The sequence below is a fragment of the Lucilia cuprina genome, chromosome 5, assembly GCF_022045245.1.
Source record: "Lucilia cuprina isolate Lc7/37 chromosome 5, ASM2204524v1, whole genome shotgun sequence".
Taxonomy (NCBI): domain Eukaryota; kingdom Metazoa; phylum Arthropoda; class Insecta; order Diptera; family Calliphoridae; genus Lucilia; species Lucilia cuprina.
Window position 1 is genome coordinate 34,856,519 of NC_060953.1, and position 17,817 is coordinate 34,874,335.

Consider the following 17,817-nt stretch of genomic DNA (forward strand, 5'->3'; position numbering starts at 1 on the left):
TTAAATTAAAATAATACGTTAAATTTCTTGGAAATTTCAAAATGAAATTTTAAAGAAAATTTCTCGTTTAAGTATGATAAAAGATTTTTTAAATAAATTTTTTTGATGTATGTATTTTTGAAATTATTTGTGTTATATTTATTTCAAACTATATTAGATCTGCAGCCATATATTGCTTATTTATTCACTGTTGAATTCACGCAGCAACAGACAATAGGAAAAACTGGAACGCATAATCTAAAATAGATATGGATATAACATTAGATATAAAATATTTGCTTAAGCCCCCTCCACACGAGCACACATATGATCTGTTAAAATAATGTGTAGAAGAAAATTTATTTTTTTTTTAATGATTTTAAAAGCAATCAAGATCACGGATGTATTATTACGTAAATTAAAGGAAAACAGCTGTTTTCATCAGATTTTGTTATTGTTTTATACAAATTGTGTAAATACAAATAATATAAAACATGCAACTTTTACTCTCCTATTTGTCATACGAATTGAATTTCTATTTAATTTTTCACTAGATTCTACATATGTTAAGTGTGATCGTATGAAGTTGTGTTAGTTTCGATTTCTATTAAACTTACCCCCAAGAGTGTAACCAAAGACATTGTTGTAAAGCCCCCCACTTGTATAGCAAGCGTTCGATTGGTTCTCATTAGCATCATCCGTATAATAAATTTAAATTCTGTACATTCTTCATACCATTTACAGTTATAAAGAGCTACTGGCAGTCGTTCACTCTGTAATGAGGATTACATACATACATACATACATACATACATACATACATACATACATACATACATACATACATACATACATACATACATACATACATACATACATACATACATACATACATACATACATATTTATATATTTATATCAAATTGATTAAAATTCGACTTGAAGAGGGTTTACAGAACAACAAAACAAATAACGAACTTAATTATATAGGCTCAGAGTTACTGATGGAAGAAGTCGCAAAATAGGTGAATTTTTTCGGGGGAAAAGGATCCTAAAAATTAGATATTTTTAGCAGTTAAATATTACTATTCATCTTTGTGAGAAGGGCATTCCCGTTGCTATCTTAATCATTTTATCAGGGGAAATTTTTAGGAGAGCAGAAAAACTGTTTATTTCGCAAATTCGAGATCATATTCGAACTCGTTATACAAAACGAACTTAAAATTTTGCACCATTTGCAAAAGAGATAGAGAGTTTTCCATAGAAATATAAATTTTTTACAAACCAAATTGTTGAAAAAGCAACAGCTTATGAGGTTTTGGTCCAAAATCAATGTTATATCGTTAAACACTGCAATAAAATTATTTAAATTTGTATCATAATGAATAATATCTCAAAAACTATTAAACCGATTTCAAATATTTTTGTGGATTTGTGTTCAGCATGTCCAAATATTAGCTCTTAATGTAAAATTTGAAACTTTTTTTAGTTTAGTTTGAAATTTGTAGTCAAAAGTGATTTTGTTCGAAAAGGTGCAACAATTAGTTAGATGCGACATAAAGTTAAGTTTAGCTAATTTCATAAAAGATTTACAAAAAGTTCAAGTCAACTGAGAAAGGTGTCCAATTGGGACTTTACTCGCACAAAGGTAACGCTGTTTAGGATCTAATTCCTGACATCCAACTATACAGCGGTTCGTTTTTCATTGTGAATATGGCCGCTTGTCTTCGAATCCTATATGCAAAAGTATACATTTTTGTATGTGTTCATCCAGTAAATAGATGTATCCATATGTACATACATAAGTAACGGAATAAAATAATCGGTTTCAATATTTTGTGTTTTTCTTACCTCCGATGTTAAACGTTGGCCATTAAAGCAAAACATAGAGACCTCAAAACCAGCTGCCGCAAAATAGAGAACCATTTTTATGACAACATCAACATCGGAGCCCTTAGATAAAAATAAATTATGTATTTTTATAAATAAAATAACTAGTAGAGCTATACTCGACTATGCCGGATCATATAGTGCCTTTAATGGGGACTTTGTCAAAATTTATAGGTAAGGTTGATAGAAATATGTATACTCTATCAAGCTACTGGGTTTGTTATGCGTTTCTTTACATGGTAATGGAGGTAAAACATTTATATAGTAATCCGATGATCAAAACCCCGTTTCCTAGATGTAATTTCTAAGACTATTCCAATCAATATTGTTGCAGGATGTTAAATTCGGAAATATTGTGCTACTAAGATATTTTGATCTTATTTTGATAGTAGCCTGCCAATGAAAGACTCATCCCTCTAGTATATCCCGTATGGTATCATGCTTTCAGACAGACAGAACACAGAATGTACAAAATATATACATTTATGATTCCGATGTGTTACAAACGGAATGACAAAAATCAATGGTGGGTATAAAAACATTTTAAAACAAGTATGAAGTATAGTCGGGCATGGCACCATATGATACCCTACACCAGTTAGTGTTATTTAAAAAAAAAAAAGTATTTGATTTGTTATCTAATTTAATTCCGGAATATTTTTTCTTATTGCTGACAAAAAAAATCTACAAGAGGGTTAATAAGGGAGTAGTGGTAAATATGGGTATATCCTTATAAATGTTGGTAGAGGAATTTACGTCTACTCCAAAGTTATTGATATAGAATTTAATCGTGTTATTAATGTTTATAAGTGAATTTTGACCATTTAATTATTTTCTAAAGGGGAGTTTGTACGGGGGCCAGGGCCCGATCATTACAAAAATCGGTAGTGTCTTTTAAAGTTCTATAAAACAAAGTTTTACCAATCTTTGTTGACATAATAGAACATCTAACGTTATTATGAGCCTAAATCCCCTATTCGTGGGATACTGTTGTAAGGGGGCTAGGCGAAATAATGGACCGATTTCAAACATTTTCAGTGGCAAGTTTCTGTCATATTTCATCAAATTATCTTGATAATTGAGATCTGTAGCGTGTGCCCAAGCTAGACGGACGGTTATAGACGGACATAGCTAAATCGACTCAGAAAGTGATACTTTAAGGTAAGTGTAGGACCAATATTTTTGGGTGTTACAAACATCAGCATAAACGCATAATACTCTCCCCACTATAGTGGTGTAGGGTATAACTATATTGATACCAACCAGACCAACACTGCCCTGAAATATCAACAAACATATGACCAGCATACTACAAAGAAACAGTGGAGCACTCTGAATATAATACAAAGAATTAATCTCGTAAAAATATCTGTAAAACAAAATAAATTGATTCAAATACATTTCTAATAGGTAAATATCTATAACTCACTCATATATGCGTTGATGTAATTTAGCCCAGGCCAATATATACTTAACACGTTCTTGTGGCAAAACATCCTCAGTTGTCGAATAGGCAACAAGTCGGCGTAGAATTTTCAATAAAGCCAAAGTATGTAAAGAGGTGACAATATAAAGACCGGCAAAACTTACAGCAGCTGTAAAAAAATTGGAAAAAACAACATTTAATAAACATTAACTGATATAAAAATGCGTACTCACACATTCCCGATATATGGGTCTCTGAGCCACTTATTATGTAGGTGACAAAATAATAAGGAAATTGTATACCTTTATCACGCCACATGGGAAAAGCGCCTTGAAATGCTTTTATATAAAAAATTGCTTTATATGTATGTATATTGTTAATTTGTAATATATGGTGTAAAAGACTTACGATATAATAATTCAAATTCTGTGGGACTGGAATAGGTATATGTATTATAGATATTGACAGCTAAACAACTAAAATAATACCAACCCACGATGCCAAATACACTGATAATATAAAAATTTAATTGACGTTTTATATCTAACCACGAGTCGTCAAGTATGCCTTGAATCTCTTCGGTTATATGCTTTTTGTTGAAGATATCTATGGGTGTGAAATGAAAATGTTAAACATTGGGTCGAATTCTTTAAATGATGTTTAAAATAACATCATTAAACTATTGGCAATTTTAAAATAAATTTCTGAACACTAACTAGTCCGGTAGACCGGAGGTCGTGGGTTCGATTCCCACCTGAGGCACTCGTTAAGGAGCGCACAACAGGCCCGATAGAAGCCTAGGTGTATTTCTTCGGATTTCGGATGTATATATGTACATCCTCCTTTCAAACTAACTAACTAAATAGGAAATAATGATGCAAATGATTTTTCGGAAGCCAAGCCTCAGATAAGAGTTTTACAAAAATTTACACCCCCCTCCCTTAATAATATATCTGACACTTCGCCTATAGCCTATTCTGTAACTATAATATAAAATATAGTCTCAATTATAATCTGGTCTACAATTAGGACTATAGTCTTGCCTGTAGCAGAAACTAAAGTCTGGACTATAGCTACGACTAATTCATCTAATGCCTGACTTTCAGTCTTTATTGTAGTTTAGTATATAATTGGTATCTGCCCAACAGACTAGACTAAAGCTTGATCTTGACAGCAGTCATTCTAGTTGTTGTTGTTATAGCAGCGACATAGCAAAATCAACGTGTAAAGTCAATGTGTCTGGGTTGACAATCCTTGGTCGTTGTTCGTTGAACTCCGAGCCGGTGCGAAGAACCGATTATCGTGGAACGAGCCAATCTGGTCTCAATTCCTGGCTGTAGTTTTGACTTGAATGGCCCCAGATAATAGTTTTACAACAATTAAAAAGTTTCGAAGCCACAGTTTAATTTAGAGGAAACAGCTCAGTAGCTGCTGTAGACAACATTGATCACAACATTTTTAATATAATCTTTTTCGTCGTTCAAAAATAGGAAACTGGTATTTTTTCCATGAGTATTCTATTTAGACAAGGTTTGTTATATTGGCGAACGATTTTACCAACCCTACCGAATAAAGTCATGAAATTTTGCACTTTACTTTAATTTTAGTTCCTATATACATAGACTCTATATATAAGTAGATCAAATACACATAGATCCAGTGTATGCCCCTTACTCGTATAATCTTGATTTCTTAATAAAATTAATCTCATAAATATTAGTCGTACTTAGTTCAAATATTTCAAAGTTCTGTAAAATTTCCGTATTCTGAGCAATTTTTACTAATTTTTCAAATTTATGTTGGGTAAAAGCGAAATGGAACAATTTGCTGATCGAAATCCATGTTTGAAAAGAAGTACAGATGGCCTGTAATTAAAACTATATATATTAATATCGGTACAAAAAATATATTTATTTAAATGCAATAACTTACATCTGTATATGTCAGCATAGATTTGGAACGATTCTCCCAAATGAAATAATATTGACCACCCAAACCCAGTATAGACGATATTACTAAGGTCAAGCTTATTCTTTAAAGAAAAGATAAAAGGGGGAAATTTAAAATAAAAGACAACTCCAGACTTACAAAATTTGGATATGATATTTATGGTTTACCTGTTATAATGGATCCATAAATTCACATCGATTTTCTAAAAAAAAGTATTATATTTTCTGTATCTAAGCAAATTTCTGAATGTAGACTCATTCTTTTAATAATTTATTACAATTTATTTACATTTCTGTATAATCTTTTATTAATAAATATATAAATATAAGCATCTGAATTTATGGATCGTAATTTACTAGATGTGATAGATTGATTTAATAAATCAATAAAAATTGAACAAAACGTTATTTTAATTAAATTTCATTATAATATTTATCATCCTTTTTAGACGATGTTTGAAAATAAACAGATTTGCTATAAGAGGATTTATATGGGGACAATTATGGACCGAAAAATTTTAGTTTTTTAAAGTTTGGTTTTAGTCCGATTTTGGTCTAACTGTTTCTAACTTTTTCTGTAGATATTTGGAACAATATGAAAACTGGTTTTTGAAATCGTTTACTAAGTCTTAGTATTGATACTTTAGAAAATAAATAATTTAACTTTACTATTAAGTTTCCTTTATAGATCGTATGAGATACTCACAACTTCACTGGATCTTTAAATGACGTTGCATATTTAATATTACAACCAATTGACATTGAAATCCATACCAAAGGTTTAATTATTTTCTTATTTTGTAAACTTTTTTTAAGCAAAATCTTATTTAGATCTTCTGACATTTTCGAAGAATTTTTAGACACTAACTGTTATCCTGTTGTTCATATTATTTAGGTTTTATATTAAACAAATCGTATAATATTTTAGGCAACTAAAATATAATTTATGGTTTTTATATAAACGCCTTATAAATTTGTGAAATAATATCCATATATTTAATTGATTAAATGCATTATTGATCAAGTTTATAACAGAGAACCAAAATAATATTTAGTATTAGGGATGTGTTCAAAAAAGAAAATTCTATATAATTTCTACTTTTTAGGAAATATGGTTGTATTTCTATCAATAAATTCCTATGTTACCACTGGTCCTCTTTCGATGGGCAGAACATATTGAGATTGTTTTCAATAATGGTTAATTGTTGTCAGTGCCATAGGTAGGAATCGAACCCACCACCTGTGGTCTACCAGACTAGAACACTAACCATTAACCTAACGCAGGCCACTATTTAGTTAATTTGTTAGTTAGTTAGTTAGTTAGTTAGCATCATCTTTACAGTGGAAATCAAACCCACAACCTCTGGACTACCATTAACCTAACGGCAGACATCCAAGATGCTGCTTTTCGGGGACTATTTATATGGGGGTTATGTGAAAACGTGGTCTCCGTGGTCTCTCGTGCTTTCAATAGACAGACAGAAGTACATGGCTAGATCGTGTTAGAACCAGGACCCTGAATAAATACACATACTTCTGTGAGTCTATTACCAATATTCCAATATTTTACAAATGAAATGACAAAATAATTTTTACCCCAAGTTTTAATGGCGGTTATAAAAAGAGATTGAGTTCATATTTAAACGACTCGAGATTTAGTTCTCAGATTTTTCTCACGGCCATACGCCGCGCTTATTTCACATTAATGACACTTATTAAGATCAATAGTTTTCGAAAACCTTCACATTTTTAAATAACATTTAAAAGATATGGTGAATTTTCTAAAATAGTGAAAAAGGACAGTGATAAAGGATAATACTTAAATAAAGTTGAAAAGTTATCCTATCATATAAATGCATCATTTAGGGCTAGTTTTTCTGATAAAGATAATCTTCATTCTTTGGTTAAACCTGGTTTAATATATGTTTCGTGTTTTTCAGTTATCAGTAAAGTTACTAATTATCTTAGTTTAACTGAGTGTAATTGGCCAATTAAACTCAAGTTATAAGTGAAAAAACACATTAAACAAAAACAATAAAACAAAAATTTCGGAAGAACAAAAACTTAATATTTTAAGTAAATTGCAATTTTCTGATTGAAAAACACAATCATTCGTTAGAGTCCGCCTAAATTTGTTCCGAGTTTAATTTAACTGCAAGTTAAGCCTAGTTTAACTGAGGAGTAAGAAACCCGCCCTTAGTAACCAATTCCAAACAACACTTGAAGTGTTATTCTTTTCGACAATTATTTTTTATTGGGAAAGAAAAGCGTGAGAATTTATCAGTATTAAATGACAGTTAAATTTTTTTAACATTTGTAGTCTTTAATTATACAATATTTGAATATTTTAAAATTTTCTATAAAAAGTTGAATATTATTTTAAAAACGTTTAAAATAACCCAACTTTTCAAGGAATATAGTACAACATAAATAGTTTACAGTTAAAAAGTTTTTAAAAAATGTCTCAGATGCTAAAGGACATTTTGAAATCACAACAAATTGTTAATGAACAAATATTAAGTACTTTTTATAAAATATCATTTATGACTGGGGTGAATATTAAATATAAAACTGGTTTTAAAGATCCCATTAAATTGTAAGTTAATTGTAAGTTAAAGATAAATTTAAGAACTAGTTAATTTAAGTGGAAACAACTATTTTATAGTGTCAATGCTTTGCTGGTGCTAATATCCTTGGTGGGTCTATGTGCCCAATACTGTTTGGTTTGGCATAATCGTAATGAACCATTTGTAGAATCGGCCGATGTGAGTGAACCTCAAAACAAAAAAAAAAAAAACAATGTTTTATATGTATATATAATAATCCTTTTTGCAGGCTATTTGTACGGCGAATCAAGCTTGGATTTCGATATTAAAATTAATTTATTTGGTATTTGTGCAGCATGAATTCTACGATCTATTGCATACTGCCACCGATGGTACTTTGCTATATGAATTGGGCATTTTCGATTTGGGTAAATATTAATTTATAATTTCCTAATAATCTTCTAAACATTTAAATCAATTAGCCATAAATTGCAAACAACAACTTCTGCAAGAAATTAAGGAGATTTTGACCGATTCTTGGGTGCACATTAAGCATCAATTAAATTTCTTTACTTTCTCGTGCATGATGGCTTGCGGTTTTTATATGTTCTCCTGTATATTTGCCAATTACTATTACACCCATATACAACCACAAAATTTCACTCTACAATTACGTAAGTTTCGCATATAATGTTATCTATATGAAGACATTTAACGTTCTCTCTTATAATTGGATGTTTTTTTTTTGTGAAAATTTTGTCTTTACAGCAATGCCTGCATTATTTCCCATGTGGCATGACTATGGCATGACATTACCCTACTATCCCATACAATATATAATTGCTGGTATTGAGAATTATATATGTGGAATGTGTAAGTTGAGAAATTTTATGTGAACTTGTAAACCAATATTATCTTAACTAGTTGTTGTAAAATATTTAATTATATACCGATCCGTTAATTGAATTTGTTAGAGAGATTGATATTGTTATTATAAACGTTAAAGATTTATTCTAAACCTGGGGATTTGTCTTAAAATGGAAACATTTTTGTTGGTTTTACAGAGGTGTATTTCTGGGTCTAAAATATAGAAACACATGTTCACTTTGTCCCCCAATTAATAATCGTCAATGTGGCGACGAATTCCTACGGATGTTTCCGACATATATCGCATCATCCGATGATTGTGTATAGACATTGATGATGGATTAATAAAATATTGGATTTGAGCTAAAAATGAAAAGATTGGGTATACGAGGTGGAATTTTCTGATACTTCTGATGTTTTCTGATGTCTACTTGCATTCTTTAGAGAGATTGGAGTAACTGATGGATTTGACGGATGGAGTTGGCGGATTGGTGTGGTAGAATGTTTAATCTAAGAAGAAGGGAAGGTTGAACGTGGTGCAAGGTCGTTACTGTCCTCTTTGACTTATTAGGCGATTTTCCTTCATGGTTGAGTGTACGCTCATATTATCACAGGGTCTTTGGGATTATAATCTTGTCAATTAATATGATCCGCATTTCTGACTACCAATTACGTTCCTCTAGGTGCTGTTGCCGAAACAACAGAGCCATAGTAGTGTGGTTGGGCGACATTATGTCGGGGTAGATTGATCTTGCTCATAACATCTGTCTCTACTATGGCAAGAGATTAGATAGCTCGAGTACTTGAGCAAAGTGCTTGTACATGAACCGGAACAGCCATGTATAAAAAATTGTAACCTGCGTTTAAGATATACCTAGGGGCAGTGGTGAGTTGTTTACTTTTTACTCACCCGGTGGTTGAAAAAGTACCACCGTGAGATAGGGCAATACGCCAGGTACTCACGTAAAGCAAGAAAGTCCATCATAATATTGACGCAAAAGCTAGAGCAGCACGTTTTTGAAGGCGCCTTCGAAGTCAATGCATACCACTAGTGTGTACAGTTTGATATCAAAATATTCACTAGATAGCTTTGTTTAACGCGGTTCCTCAGATCGTCCCCTTACATAAGAATGCTGCTTATATTTGAGGCCTTTATCTGGTATACATATAGCTTTTAACCATACTATAGATTTTCCGTTCCAAAGTTTAAAATAGAATGGGCGTAAGGCTTACCGGTCGATGGGACTTAGGGTTCTCTTAATAAACACTGACTTTATAACAAAATCAACTTACTTAAACGAGTATCGGCCCATAATTCGTTCTGTGTTGGAGTTGACATTTTTTATATAAACGATTCACATTGCATGACCCTCGATATTAACTCGATGAAAATAAGAATAAGGGCTGTGACCTCTTCCAATTTTAGTAAACTCGATTTTGCGAGGAATGTTTTTGCACTGAAATCATTCCTTGTGATACAACTATATTCTGATTATCACATTAATATGCATTTGTATTTTCCAGGTGCTGTATGTTTTGATGGGATTTTCATTATAATAGTGGTTCATTGTTCGGCATTATTTGAAGTCCTTCATAAACTCTTAGAGCATGCTACAAATGAGGAAATACCACAAACCGAAAGAGTTAAATATTTGCTCTGCTGTGTGCGTTTGCATGGACGAATTTACAGGTTGAATAGGAAATGAAATTTAAATGAATTTTAAATAAGCTTTTAAAAAAATTCTTTCTAAAAGATATTATGAGAAAATCAACAGCATGTATCGTAATCCCAGTTTGGCTCAGTGTCTCTTGAGTATGTTGGTTTTATGTGTGGTCATGTTTATGGCCAATGTTGGCCTAGAACAGGATATAACATTGTTCTTCAAAATGTTGTGTTTCTTGGGTGCTGCTGGTTTTCAAATTGTTATTTATTGCTATAATGGTCAGAAAATTATAACAGAGGTTTGTAATTTCAATTTTAGAAATTGTATTTAACAATTATTTTATTATCCTTCAACAGAGTGAGAAAACTCCTTCACTTTGGTACATCAATTCCTGGTATAATGAATCTAAACAATTTCGTTATATAATTAATATGATGATTTTGAGAACTAATCGTACTTTATACTTACAAGTATCGGGTTTTACTACCATGTCTCATATGACATTGCTATCGGTAATACTTTGGAATAAAAATCATATTTGGGTTTTAAAAGTTTCATTTATTTTATTTATTTTTATTACAGATTGTTCAGACAAGTGGTTCATATTTCTTATTGTTGAGAAATCTTAGTGGCATGGATTAAAGAGAGAGTTCTATATTATTTTAATTAAATTAATTACACATATATTGATTATACAGTCAAACTTGCTTTTAAAGAACATAAGAAATTCTCCTCGTGTAAAACGAACGGCTTTTTCAGTCCTTCACGTACTATTTTATACAATTTTCCTTTCTCAGAACGAACTTCAAAATTATGTATCGAAATAATAACCAAGCTTTAATAAAAATTAACATAACTTAGTTAAGAAATCTATGAACAAATAAAGAACTTTGCTTATAACTAACAAATTTGACTGGTACCCGGAATTCGTTATTAGCGAGATTGACTGTAATAACATTTATTGCAAGTACAATTTAATCAACACTGCTTTAATTATTTAAAAAATAGAAAAATAAACACCACAAATATAAAATTGCATATTTTCCATAATCCATTTGAAATCCAAAAGGGCCTAACTACACTTTTAAAAATTCTACACGAAAGACAAGAAACCAAAACTTAATGTACTTCAAATATGTTATTTGTAATGACATTTCTACATCTCTTTTCTTCCTTTTAACTTGGTTTTCATTTGTAAGAAATATTTGGTTTACAAAAGTGATTATTATCTAATCGCATTTTTAGATGTGATAAAGATGTAGTTTGTAAAGTATGACTTCAATTATTTTTTGCTGGGTCCTTACAAATGAAAACTCAGTTAATATTTGAAGTACGTTAAGTTTTGGTGAAAAACCAGTGAAATTTTCATAAGAGTGTCATGAATATCGATGCCAAACGGGAATTCCCGATTCCCGAAAATCCCGGGATTTTCGTGATTTGAAAGTACCGAAAACCGAGATTTGTTAAAATGAAATCCCGGGGATTTTCGTGTTTGTGTGTTTGTAAAGAGGCTTGGGTCAAAAGAGGCTCGAAATTCAACAGGGTCTTCAAGGCTAGTATTAAACTTAGTTGTGCCGCTTTTTGTCGATATACGAGTATATTAAAAATAATCATGAGCTACTCAGGGCAAACCCAATATACCCTCCCCACTGAAGTGGTGTAGGGAATAAAAAAGACAATAAATAGGCATTGATAATATCGGATATGGGTATCAGAATCTATACTGGCAGTCAACCTGTTAATAAGATGACGAGATGATAATTCTCTTAATTGGGTAAGAGGACACGATATATAACTGGAAATGATGTTGCTGATAACTTGACAAAGGCTGGAACTACGATGACTATACTTGATATAGTCCAGTTTTGTAGTGTTTCAGTAGCGTCCTTTAAAAACCATATATCCGATTTTCAGCACAAGTCATGACTGATAGAAAGCTCTATTTTTTTAGTACTTCGAATTAATTTGTTTTTCAAAAATTTCACAAAATATTGTAATATTAAATAGAAAATGTTATTTTGTCGGTAAATTATTGAAACTTTTTTTGATTAAGAAATCCCGGAATCCCGATATCGTTACATTAAAAAATCCCAAATCCCGGGACTTTTAAAAATCAGTCCCGATTGGCAGCCCTAGTCATTAAGAGAATGTGTTCTATTTTTGACATCCAAATATTGGATTTTAACTGCTTCTTAAACTAATATTAGATGTAGTTCAGAGTTGCCAAATGTCACGCTAATGTAAAATTCATAGGTTTTTCACCCCAATTTGAAGCACTTGGGGTAACTAGTTCTGATAAAAATACTATCTTTTTCCACACTTTTTTTTTGCTGGGATGACAATAAATTCTGAATTTTTGACAATGGAGCTCTAAAAACTTGCGACAACATGTACTATGATTCAGTGGAATTTTTTCAATCCAAAAGTCGATTTTAATTTTTTTATTTGTAACGCATTTTTGTATTTCAGGTGACGATGTACATTTTTGAATAATATTATAGATAAGATATCGACAACTATAAACGGCTCTCTGGGCCAGGTCAAATAGCAATTCCCTAGAAAATCAGAATGAGTAAGGTGATAAGAGCTACATCTCTACTAAGTAAAGTACAGTCAGAATGGAGTCATTTCTCTTCTTTAGAATATCAGATCTAATGCCCTGTTTAAAATTCTAGATAAATTTTTGAGAATTTAAACGGAAATAATAATGTTGATAATATAGTTTTCATAATACTTTAAACATAAGGTAATGTAATTATTATTATTACTCTTTCAACGCCGTTAAAATTTTTCCTACGACTACGATCTCTTCCTAACATCTGTTTTGTTTTGATTATTTTTTGCATTCTTTTTTCAATTACAAAAAAAATATTGTAATAATATTGCGATTTTTCTACATAAATATTTACATATAATCTGTATAAACATTAATAACTAACAATAAAAATGAACAAAGAATTGTTACAACCAGTAAATGCAACGAATCCTATAGTTTTTCTAGACATTAACATTGGCCAGGAATTTGGTGATTATTTTGATATGACCTAGAAAAATCATCTTTTTATTTACATATAATTATTTGTAAACAATTCTAGCCGGCCGTATTATAATAGAATTACGCAAAGATGTAGTCCCTAAGACGGCTGAAAATTTCCGTGCTCTGTGTACCGGTGAAAAAGGTTTAGGCACTTTGGGTAAGCCATTGCATTATAAAGGTGTGCGCTTCCATAAAGTAACTCGGGTGTATGTGGCACAAAGTGGTGATGTGGTAAACAATGATGGTTCTTGTGGAGAAAGTATATATGGTCCAATATTTGAAGATGAAAATTTTCTATTAGAGGTAAGATTTTCTTGTATTTAAACAATGCAACTATTAATTATTAACATTTATTAGCATTCCGATGAGGGCTGTGTTAGTATGGCCAACTATGGTCAGCCCAATACAAATAACTCGCAATTTATTATCTCTTCGGTGGCGTGTGACAATCTAAATGGAACAAATGTGGTTGTGGGAAAAGTACTTAGAGGTTTGGGTATTATTGGTGATATGGAACAGAATACCAGCGATGATGGAATACCTAGTGAGGTAAAGTTTTCTTTCTATACTAAATTTCCATGAATGATTCCTAATTTCAACTATGCGTTAGGAAATTGTTATAGTGAATTGTGGTGAAATTACACCAGGACAAGATTGGGGTTATAATGATGCCGATGAAACGGAAGAGTGGTTGCCACCATATCCACAAGACTGGGAAGATAAAATTAAAGATTTTCCGGTAAAAATTATTAAATTTCACATAATTTCATTTACACTAATTACATTTTATATAACAGATTGAAGAATTATTAGAATTATTAACCAAAATACGTAATGCTGGCAATTACTACTTTACACGGGAAAAATTCTATGAAGCACGACGTAAATACCGCAAGGCCAATCGATATTACAATCTTTTGCGTAAACGTTATGATTGGCAAGAACTAGCTCATATTGAGAGTTCCGATGATGATCTCAGAAAATTGGATCAATTTTCCGTGTTAAATAATGTCAATATGGCTGCGGTTGAATTGAAATTGAATAATTACGCAAGTGCAAAATATTGTTGTACAGAAGCTTTACGTCTGGATAACAATTGTAGTAAGGCATACTTTAGACGCGGTCAAGCACAAATAGCCCTGAAAAATTACGAAGATGCTATAAGCGATTTAAAAAGAGCCCATGAATTTATACCAGATAATAAACATATTCTGAATGAACTTAATCGTGGCAAGCAGTTGTTGGCTGAATACAACCGCCATCAAATGAAAAAATTAAAAACTCTTTTCAACTAAATTGTTTTCACAAAAAATACACAATTCTCAGGGGTTTCCATCCAATTAGTGAAATGGTTAAAAAAAAAACTTAAAGTTTTAATAATTTATCTTGACATAAAAAGCAGTTCTTTTCTAAAGTTGCTAATAAAATTATTTATCTCTATTTATTATTATACAATTTTTGTTGTATTTATACTGGTTCATATTTAACGCATATTAGACTGGCCAACAAATAAATATTAATCACAGATACCAAAAATTTTTTGAGATAACTTAACCCAAAGCTAAGACATGTCAAAAAAGGAAGAAATACATTCTTATGTTAAACCTTTATTAAAAGATTCAGCGTTGTTGGCCTACTTTTTGTAATTTTTAAGATAAAAGAATGTATATTATTCATATCTGTTTAATTAATTATGTTTTATACGTGTATAAGATTATATTATAATAAAAAATGTTAATATAAATAATACTCCTTTATGTTTACACATTGATTATTTTCCTGATATTCTGAGTATATCTTTTCCATACAGAGTACCTTTCTAAAAAATACTTTAATATTTACAATTGAGGAATTGCAACTCTGTGAACTTTAGTGCCATGTCTGCCATTTCATAGTCCTTGCATGAATGTTAAAATTATAAGAAACAGCACCTACCTTGAAGTTTACCTTGTGATTCGACATTTCTGATCTCGAAAGGGTGTTTAGTAATTTTGTGTTTAAATCAATACTTATGTAAATATTCAACAGAACCCTGCCAAAATGTTTAAAAACTCCTCGTTTAGTTTGAATGTTTTGTAATTTTTGGAATACGTTTTTACATCAAGCGGCTTAAGTCTTACACACACACAAACACACACACATATATATATATATATATATATATATATATATATATATAAGGTCATCAATCGGCTTAGAAAACGTTTCGAAGCTACATCATAACCAGCTAAAATATCACCAACTCCATCATCACCAGGGCCCTCATCACCAGCCCCATCATAACCAGCTTTAATATCACCAGTTTCATCATCACCAGCTCCTTCTACGGCATCTGAATCAAACCCCTATAAAAGAAAAAGTTCCCGAGCCTGTAAAATTCCTACGATTTGATGGTTATCATTGGCCAGAATGGGGTAAATAAGTTTTGGTAGAACAGTTTACGTCTACTTCAAAACTATTTATGTTGAACTTAATCGGTGTTATTATTGGTGGCTAGGGCCAAAAGAAACCCCATCATGAGTGTTGTTTTAAATTATATCAGACTAAGTTTGGTCGATTATTATGAGTCCTAAAGCCTTAATCGTTGGGTACGGTTGTATGGGTACTAGACAATGTACCGATTTCAACCATTTTCAATAGTATTCGTCCTTGAACCAAAAGAATAATATGTGCCAAAATTCATTCAACTAGCTTAAGAATTGCGACCTGTAGAGTGCGCACAAGCATTACATAGACGCACAGATGGACGGTCATAACTAAATAGACTTAGGTAGTGATTGGTATACTTTAAGGTGGGAGTTGAACCTATACTTTTGGGTGTTACATACATAAGCAGAAACGCATAATACTCTTTACTTTAGTATTGTGAAAAGTAAAGGGTATTATGCTAAATTGTAGCTAACAACTTCTTGAGTATACAAGTATGATAGAGTTGACCTCAGTATCAACTGAAATAATTTCAATGTCCTAGGTATCCTGGTTCAAGAGCTACAGGATGTTGCGTATAGGCAATAGTGTTATAAATTTAAATAGAAATTAATTTTTGTGTTGATGTTTGTAACATACAAAAATATTGATCCAATACCCACATTAAAGTATACCGATCGATTCAGAATAATTTTTTGAGTCGATTAAGACATGTCCGTCCGTCCGTCTATCCGGCTGTCTGTAAACCTTGTGCGCAAGGTACAGGCCGCAATTTTCAAGATAATTTGATGCAATTTGGATCAAGCAAGTTTTTTGGCACAGGGACGAAAATGTTGAAAATGGTTGAAATCGGTCCATTATTTCACCTAGCCCCCACACAACCGTACCTCCCGATTTGAACTTTTCATGCCATAATTACGTCAAATATTCTATTATCACTCTAAAAATTGGCACAAATAAGTTTTATATGAGTATAAATGACACTGCAGATTTTCGTAAGAATCGGCCTTATTTGACCCTAGCCCCCATACAAACCCCCTTCAAAAAATGTCTTAAACTAAATTTGACATGTAACCATTTGTATCGCAATGAAACTCAACAAAACTAACTGTTATTTAAAAATACATCCTTTTCCCAAATTTACGGAGGATCGGCCATATTTGACCTATATAAAGCCTCATTTAGAAATTTTATTTTTTTGTTTATCAATAAATTGCTTAAATATTTTGGAATTATGGTAATATTCAACGTAAAAGTTTCTTTATAAAAAATAAAAATTTTAAAAATATACTCATGGTGTAGGGTATTATATGGCCGGTCATGCCCGACTATACTTTCCTACTTGTTTAAAAATTCCGTTTATTTCAATTTATGTATGGTAGAATACAAAACCTTTTTTTGAGCATTGGAGTACATTTGCACTTGCATTTGCTTCATTTATAGCTTGGAAATCCAGTGTTCCAGTGTCTAGGAAGCAGTTGCAGAGCCTGTAAAATCCCAATAGTTTTGTATGTTACAAACATCAGAACAAAAATTAATTTGTATTTAAATTTATAACACTATTGCCTATACGCAACATCCTGTAGCTCTTGAACCAGGATACCTAGGACATTGAAATTATTTCAGTTGATACTGAGGTCAACTCTATCATACTTGTATACTCAAAAAGTTGTTAGCTACAATGTAGCATAATACCCTTTACTTTTCAAAATACTAAAGTAAAGACTATTATGCGTTTCTGCTTATGTATGTAACACCCAAAAATATAGGTTCAACACCTACCTTAAAGTATACCAATCACTACCTAAGTCTATTTAGTTATGACCGTCCATCTGTGCGTCTATGTAATGCTTGTGCGCACTCTACAGGTCCCAATTCTTAAGCTAGTTGAATGAATTTTGGCACATATTATTCTTTTGGTCCAAGGGCGAATACTATTGAAAATGGTTGAAATCGGTACATTGTCTAGTACCCATACAACCGTACCCAACGATTAAGGCTTTAGGACTCATAATAATCGGCTAAACTTAGT

General features: G+C 31.5%; 3 protein-coding genes across 3 annotated transcripts; 2 read left to right on the forward strand and 1 right to left on the reverse strand.

The window, feature by feature from the left end:
* Positions 1-72: 72 nt before the first annotated feature.
* Positions 73-6,087, reverse strand: LOC111687567 (odorant receptor 63a-like). Its single transcript, XM_046953333.1, has 10 exons — positions 5,951-6,087; positions 5,228-5,327; positions 5,022-5,160; positions 3,704-3,901; positions 3,529-3,633; positions 3,299-3,464; positions 3,133-3,238; positions 1,831-1,932; positions 597-752; positions 73-237 (listed from the first exon to the last, which is right to left on the reverse strand). The coding sequence occupies exons 1-10, from the start codon at positions 6,085-6,087 to the stop codon at positions 181-183; spliced, it is 1,266 nt and encodes a 421-aa protein (XP_046809289.1). The 3' UTR covers positions 73-180.
* A 1,616-nt stretch (positions 6,088-7,703) lies between these two features.
* LOC111687568 (odorant receptor 63a-like) lies at positions 7,704-11,209 on the forward strand. Its single transcript, XM_023450009.2, has 9 exons — positions 7,704-7,840; positions 7,910-8,009; positions 8,080-8,218; positions 8,273-8,464; positions 8,559-8,663; positions 10,182-10,347; positions 10,412-10,619; positions 10,678-10,833; positions 10,904-11,209. The coding sequence occupies exons 1-9, from the start codon at positions 7,704-7,706 to the stop codon at positions 10,961-10,963; spliced, it is 1,263 nt and encodes a 420-aa protein (XP_023305777.2). The 3' UTR covers positions 10,964-11,209.
* A 1,949-nt stretch (positions 11,210-13,158) lies between these two features.
* On the forward strand, positions 13,159-14,813 carry LOC111687566 (peptidyl-prolyl cis-trans isomerase D). The gene is made up of 5 exons (XM_023450007.2): positions 13,159-13,346; positions 13,417-13,661; positions 13,716-13,907; positions 13,969-14,097; positions 14,156-14,813. Exons 1-5 carry the CDS (start codon positions 13,268-13,270, stop codon positions 14,651-14,653), a joined length of 1,143 nt encoding a protein of 380 aa, XP_023305775.2. The 5' UTR covers positions 13,159-13,267; the 3' UTR covers positions 14,654-14,813.
* The last annotated feature ends 3,004 nt before the right edge of the window (positions 14,814-17,817 follow it).

Bases quoted from the DNA above. Each gene is read 5' to 3' on its own strand.
- LOC111687567 (XM_046953333.1), bottom strand. From the start codon at position 6,087: ATGTCAGAAGATCTAAATAAGATTTTGCTTAAAAAAAGTTTACAAAAT. The intron at 3,634-3,703 runs GTAAGTCTTTTA...TTTATATAAAAG, and splicing joins AGAATTTGAATTATTATATC to CATTTCAAGGCGCTTTTCCC. The intron at 1,933-3,132 runs GTTGGTATCAAT...TTTTTATCTAAG, and splicing joins TTCAGGGCAGTGTTGGTCTG to GGCTCCGATGTTGATGTTGT.
- LOC111687568 (XM_023450009.2), top strand. From the start codon at position 7,704: ATGTCTCAGATGCTAAAGGACATTTTGAAATCACAACAAATTGTTAAT. The intron at 8,664-10,181 runs GTAAGTTGAGAA...TGTATTTTCCAG, and splicing joins GAATTATATATGTGGAATGT to GTGCTGTATGTTTTGATGGG. The intron at 10,620-10,677 runs GTTTGTAATTTC...ATCCTTCAACAG, and splicing joins GTCAGAAAATTATAACAGAG to AGTGAGAAAACTCCTTCACT.
- LOC111687566 (XM_023450007.2), top strand. From the start codon at position 13,268: ATGAACAAAGAATTGTTACAACCAGTAAATGCAACGAATCCTATAGTT. The intron at 13,662-13,715 runs GTAAGATTTTCT...AACATTTATTAG, and splicing joins ATGAAAATTTTCTATTAGAG to CATTCCGATGAGGGCTGTGT. The intron at 14,098-14,155 runs GTAAAAATTATT...TTTATATAACAG, and splicing joins ATAAAATTAAAGATTTTCCG to ATTGAAGAATTATTAGAATT.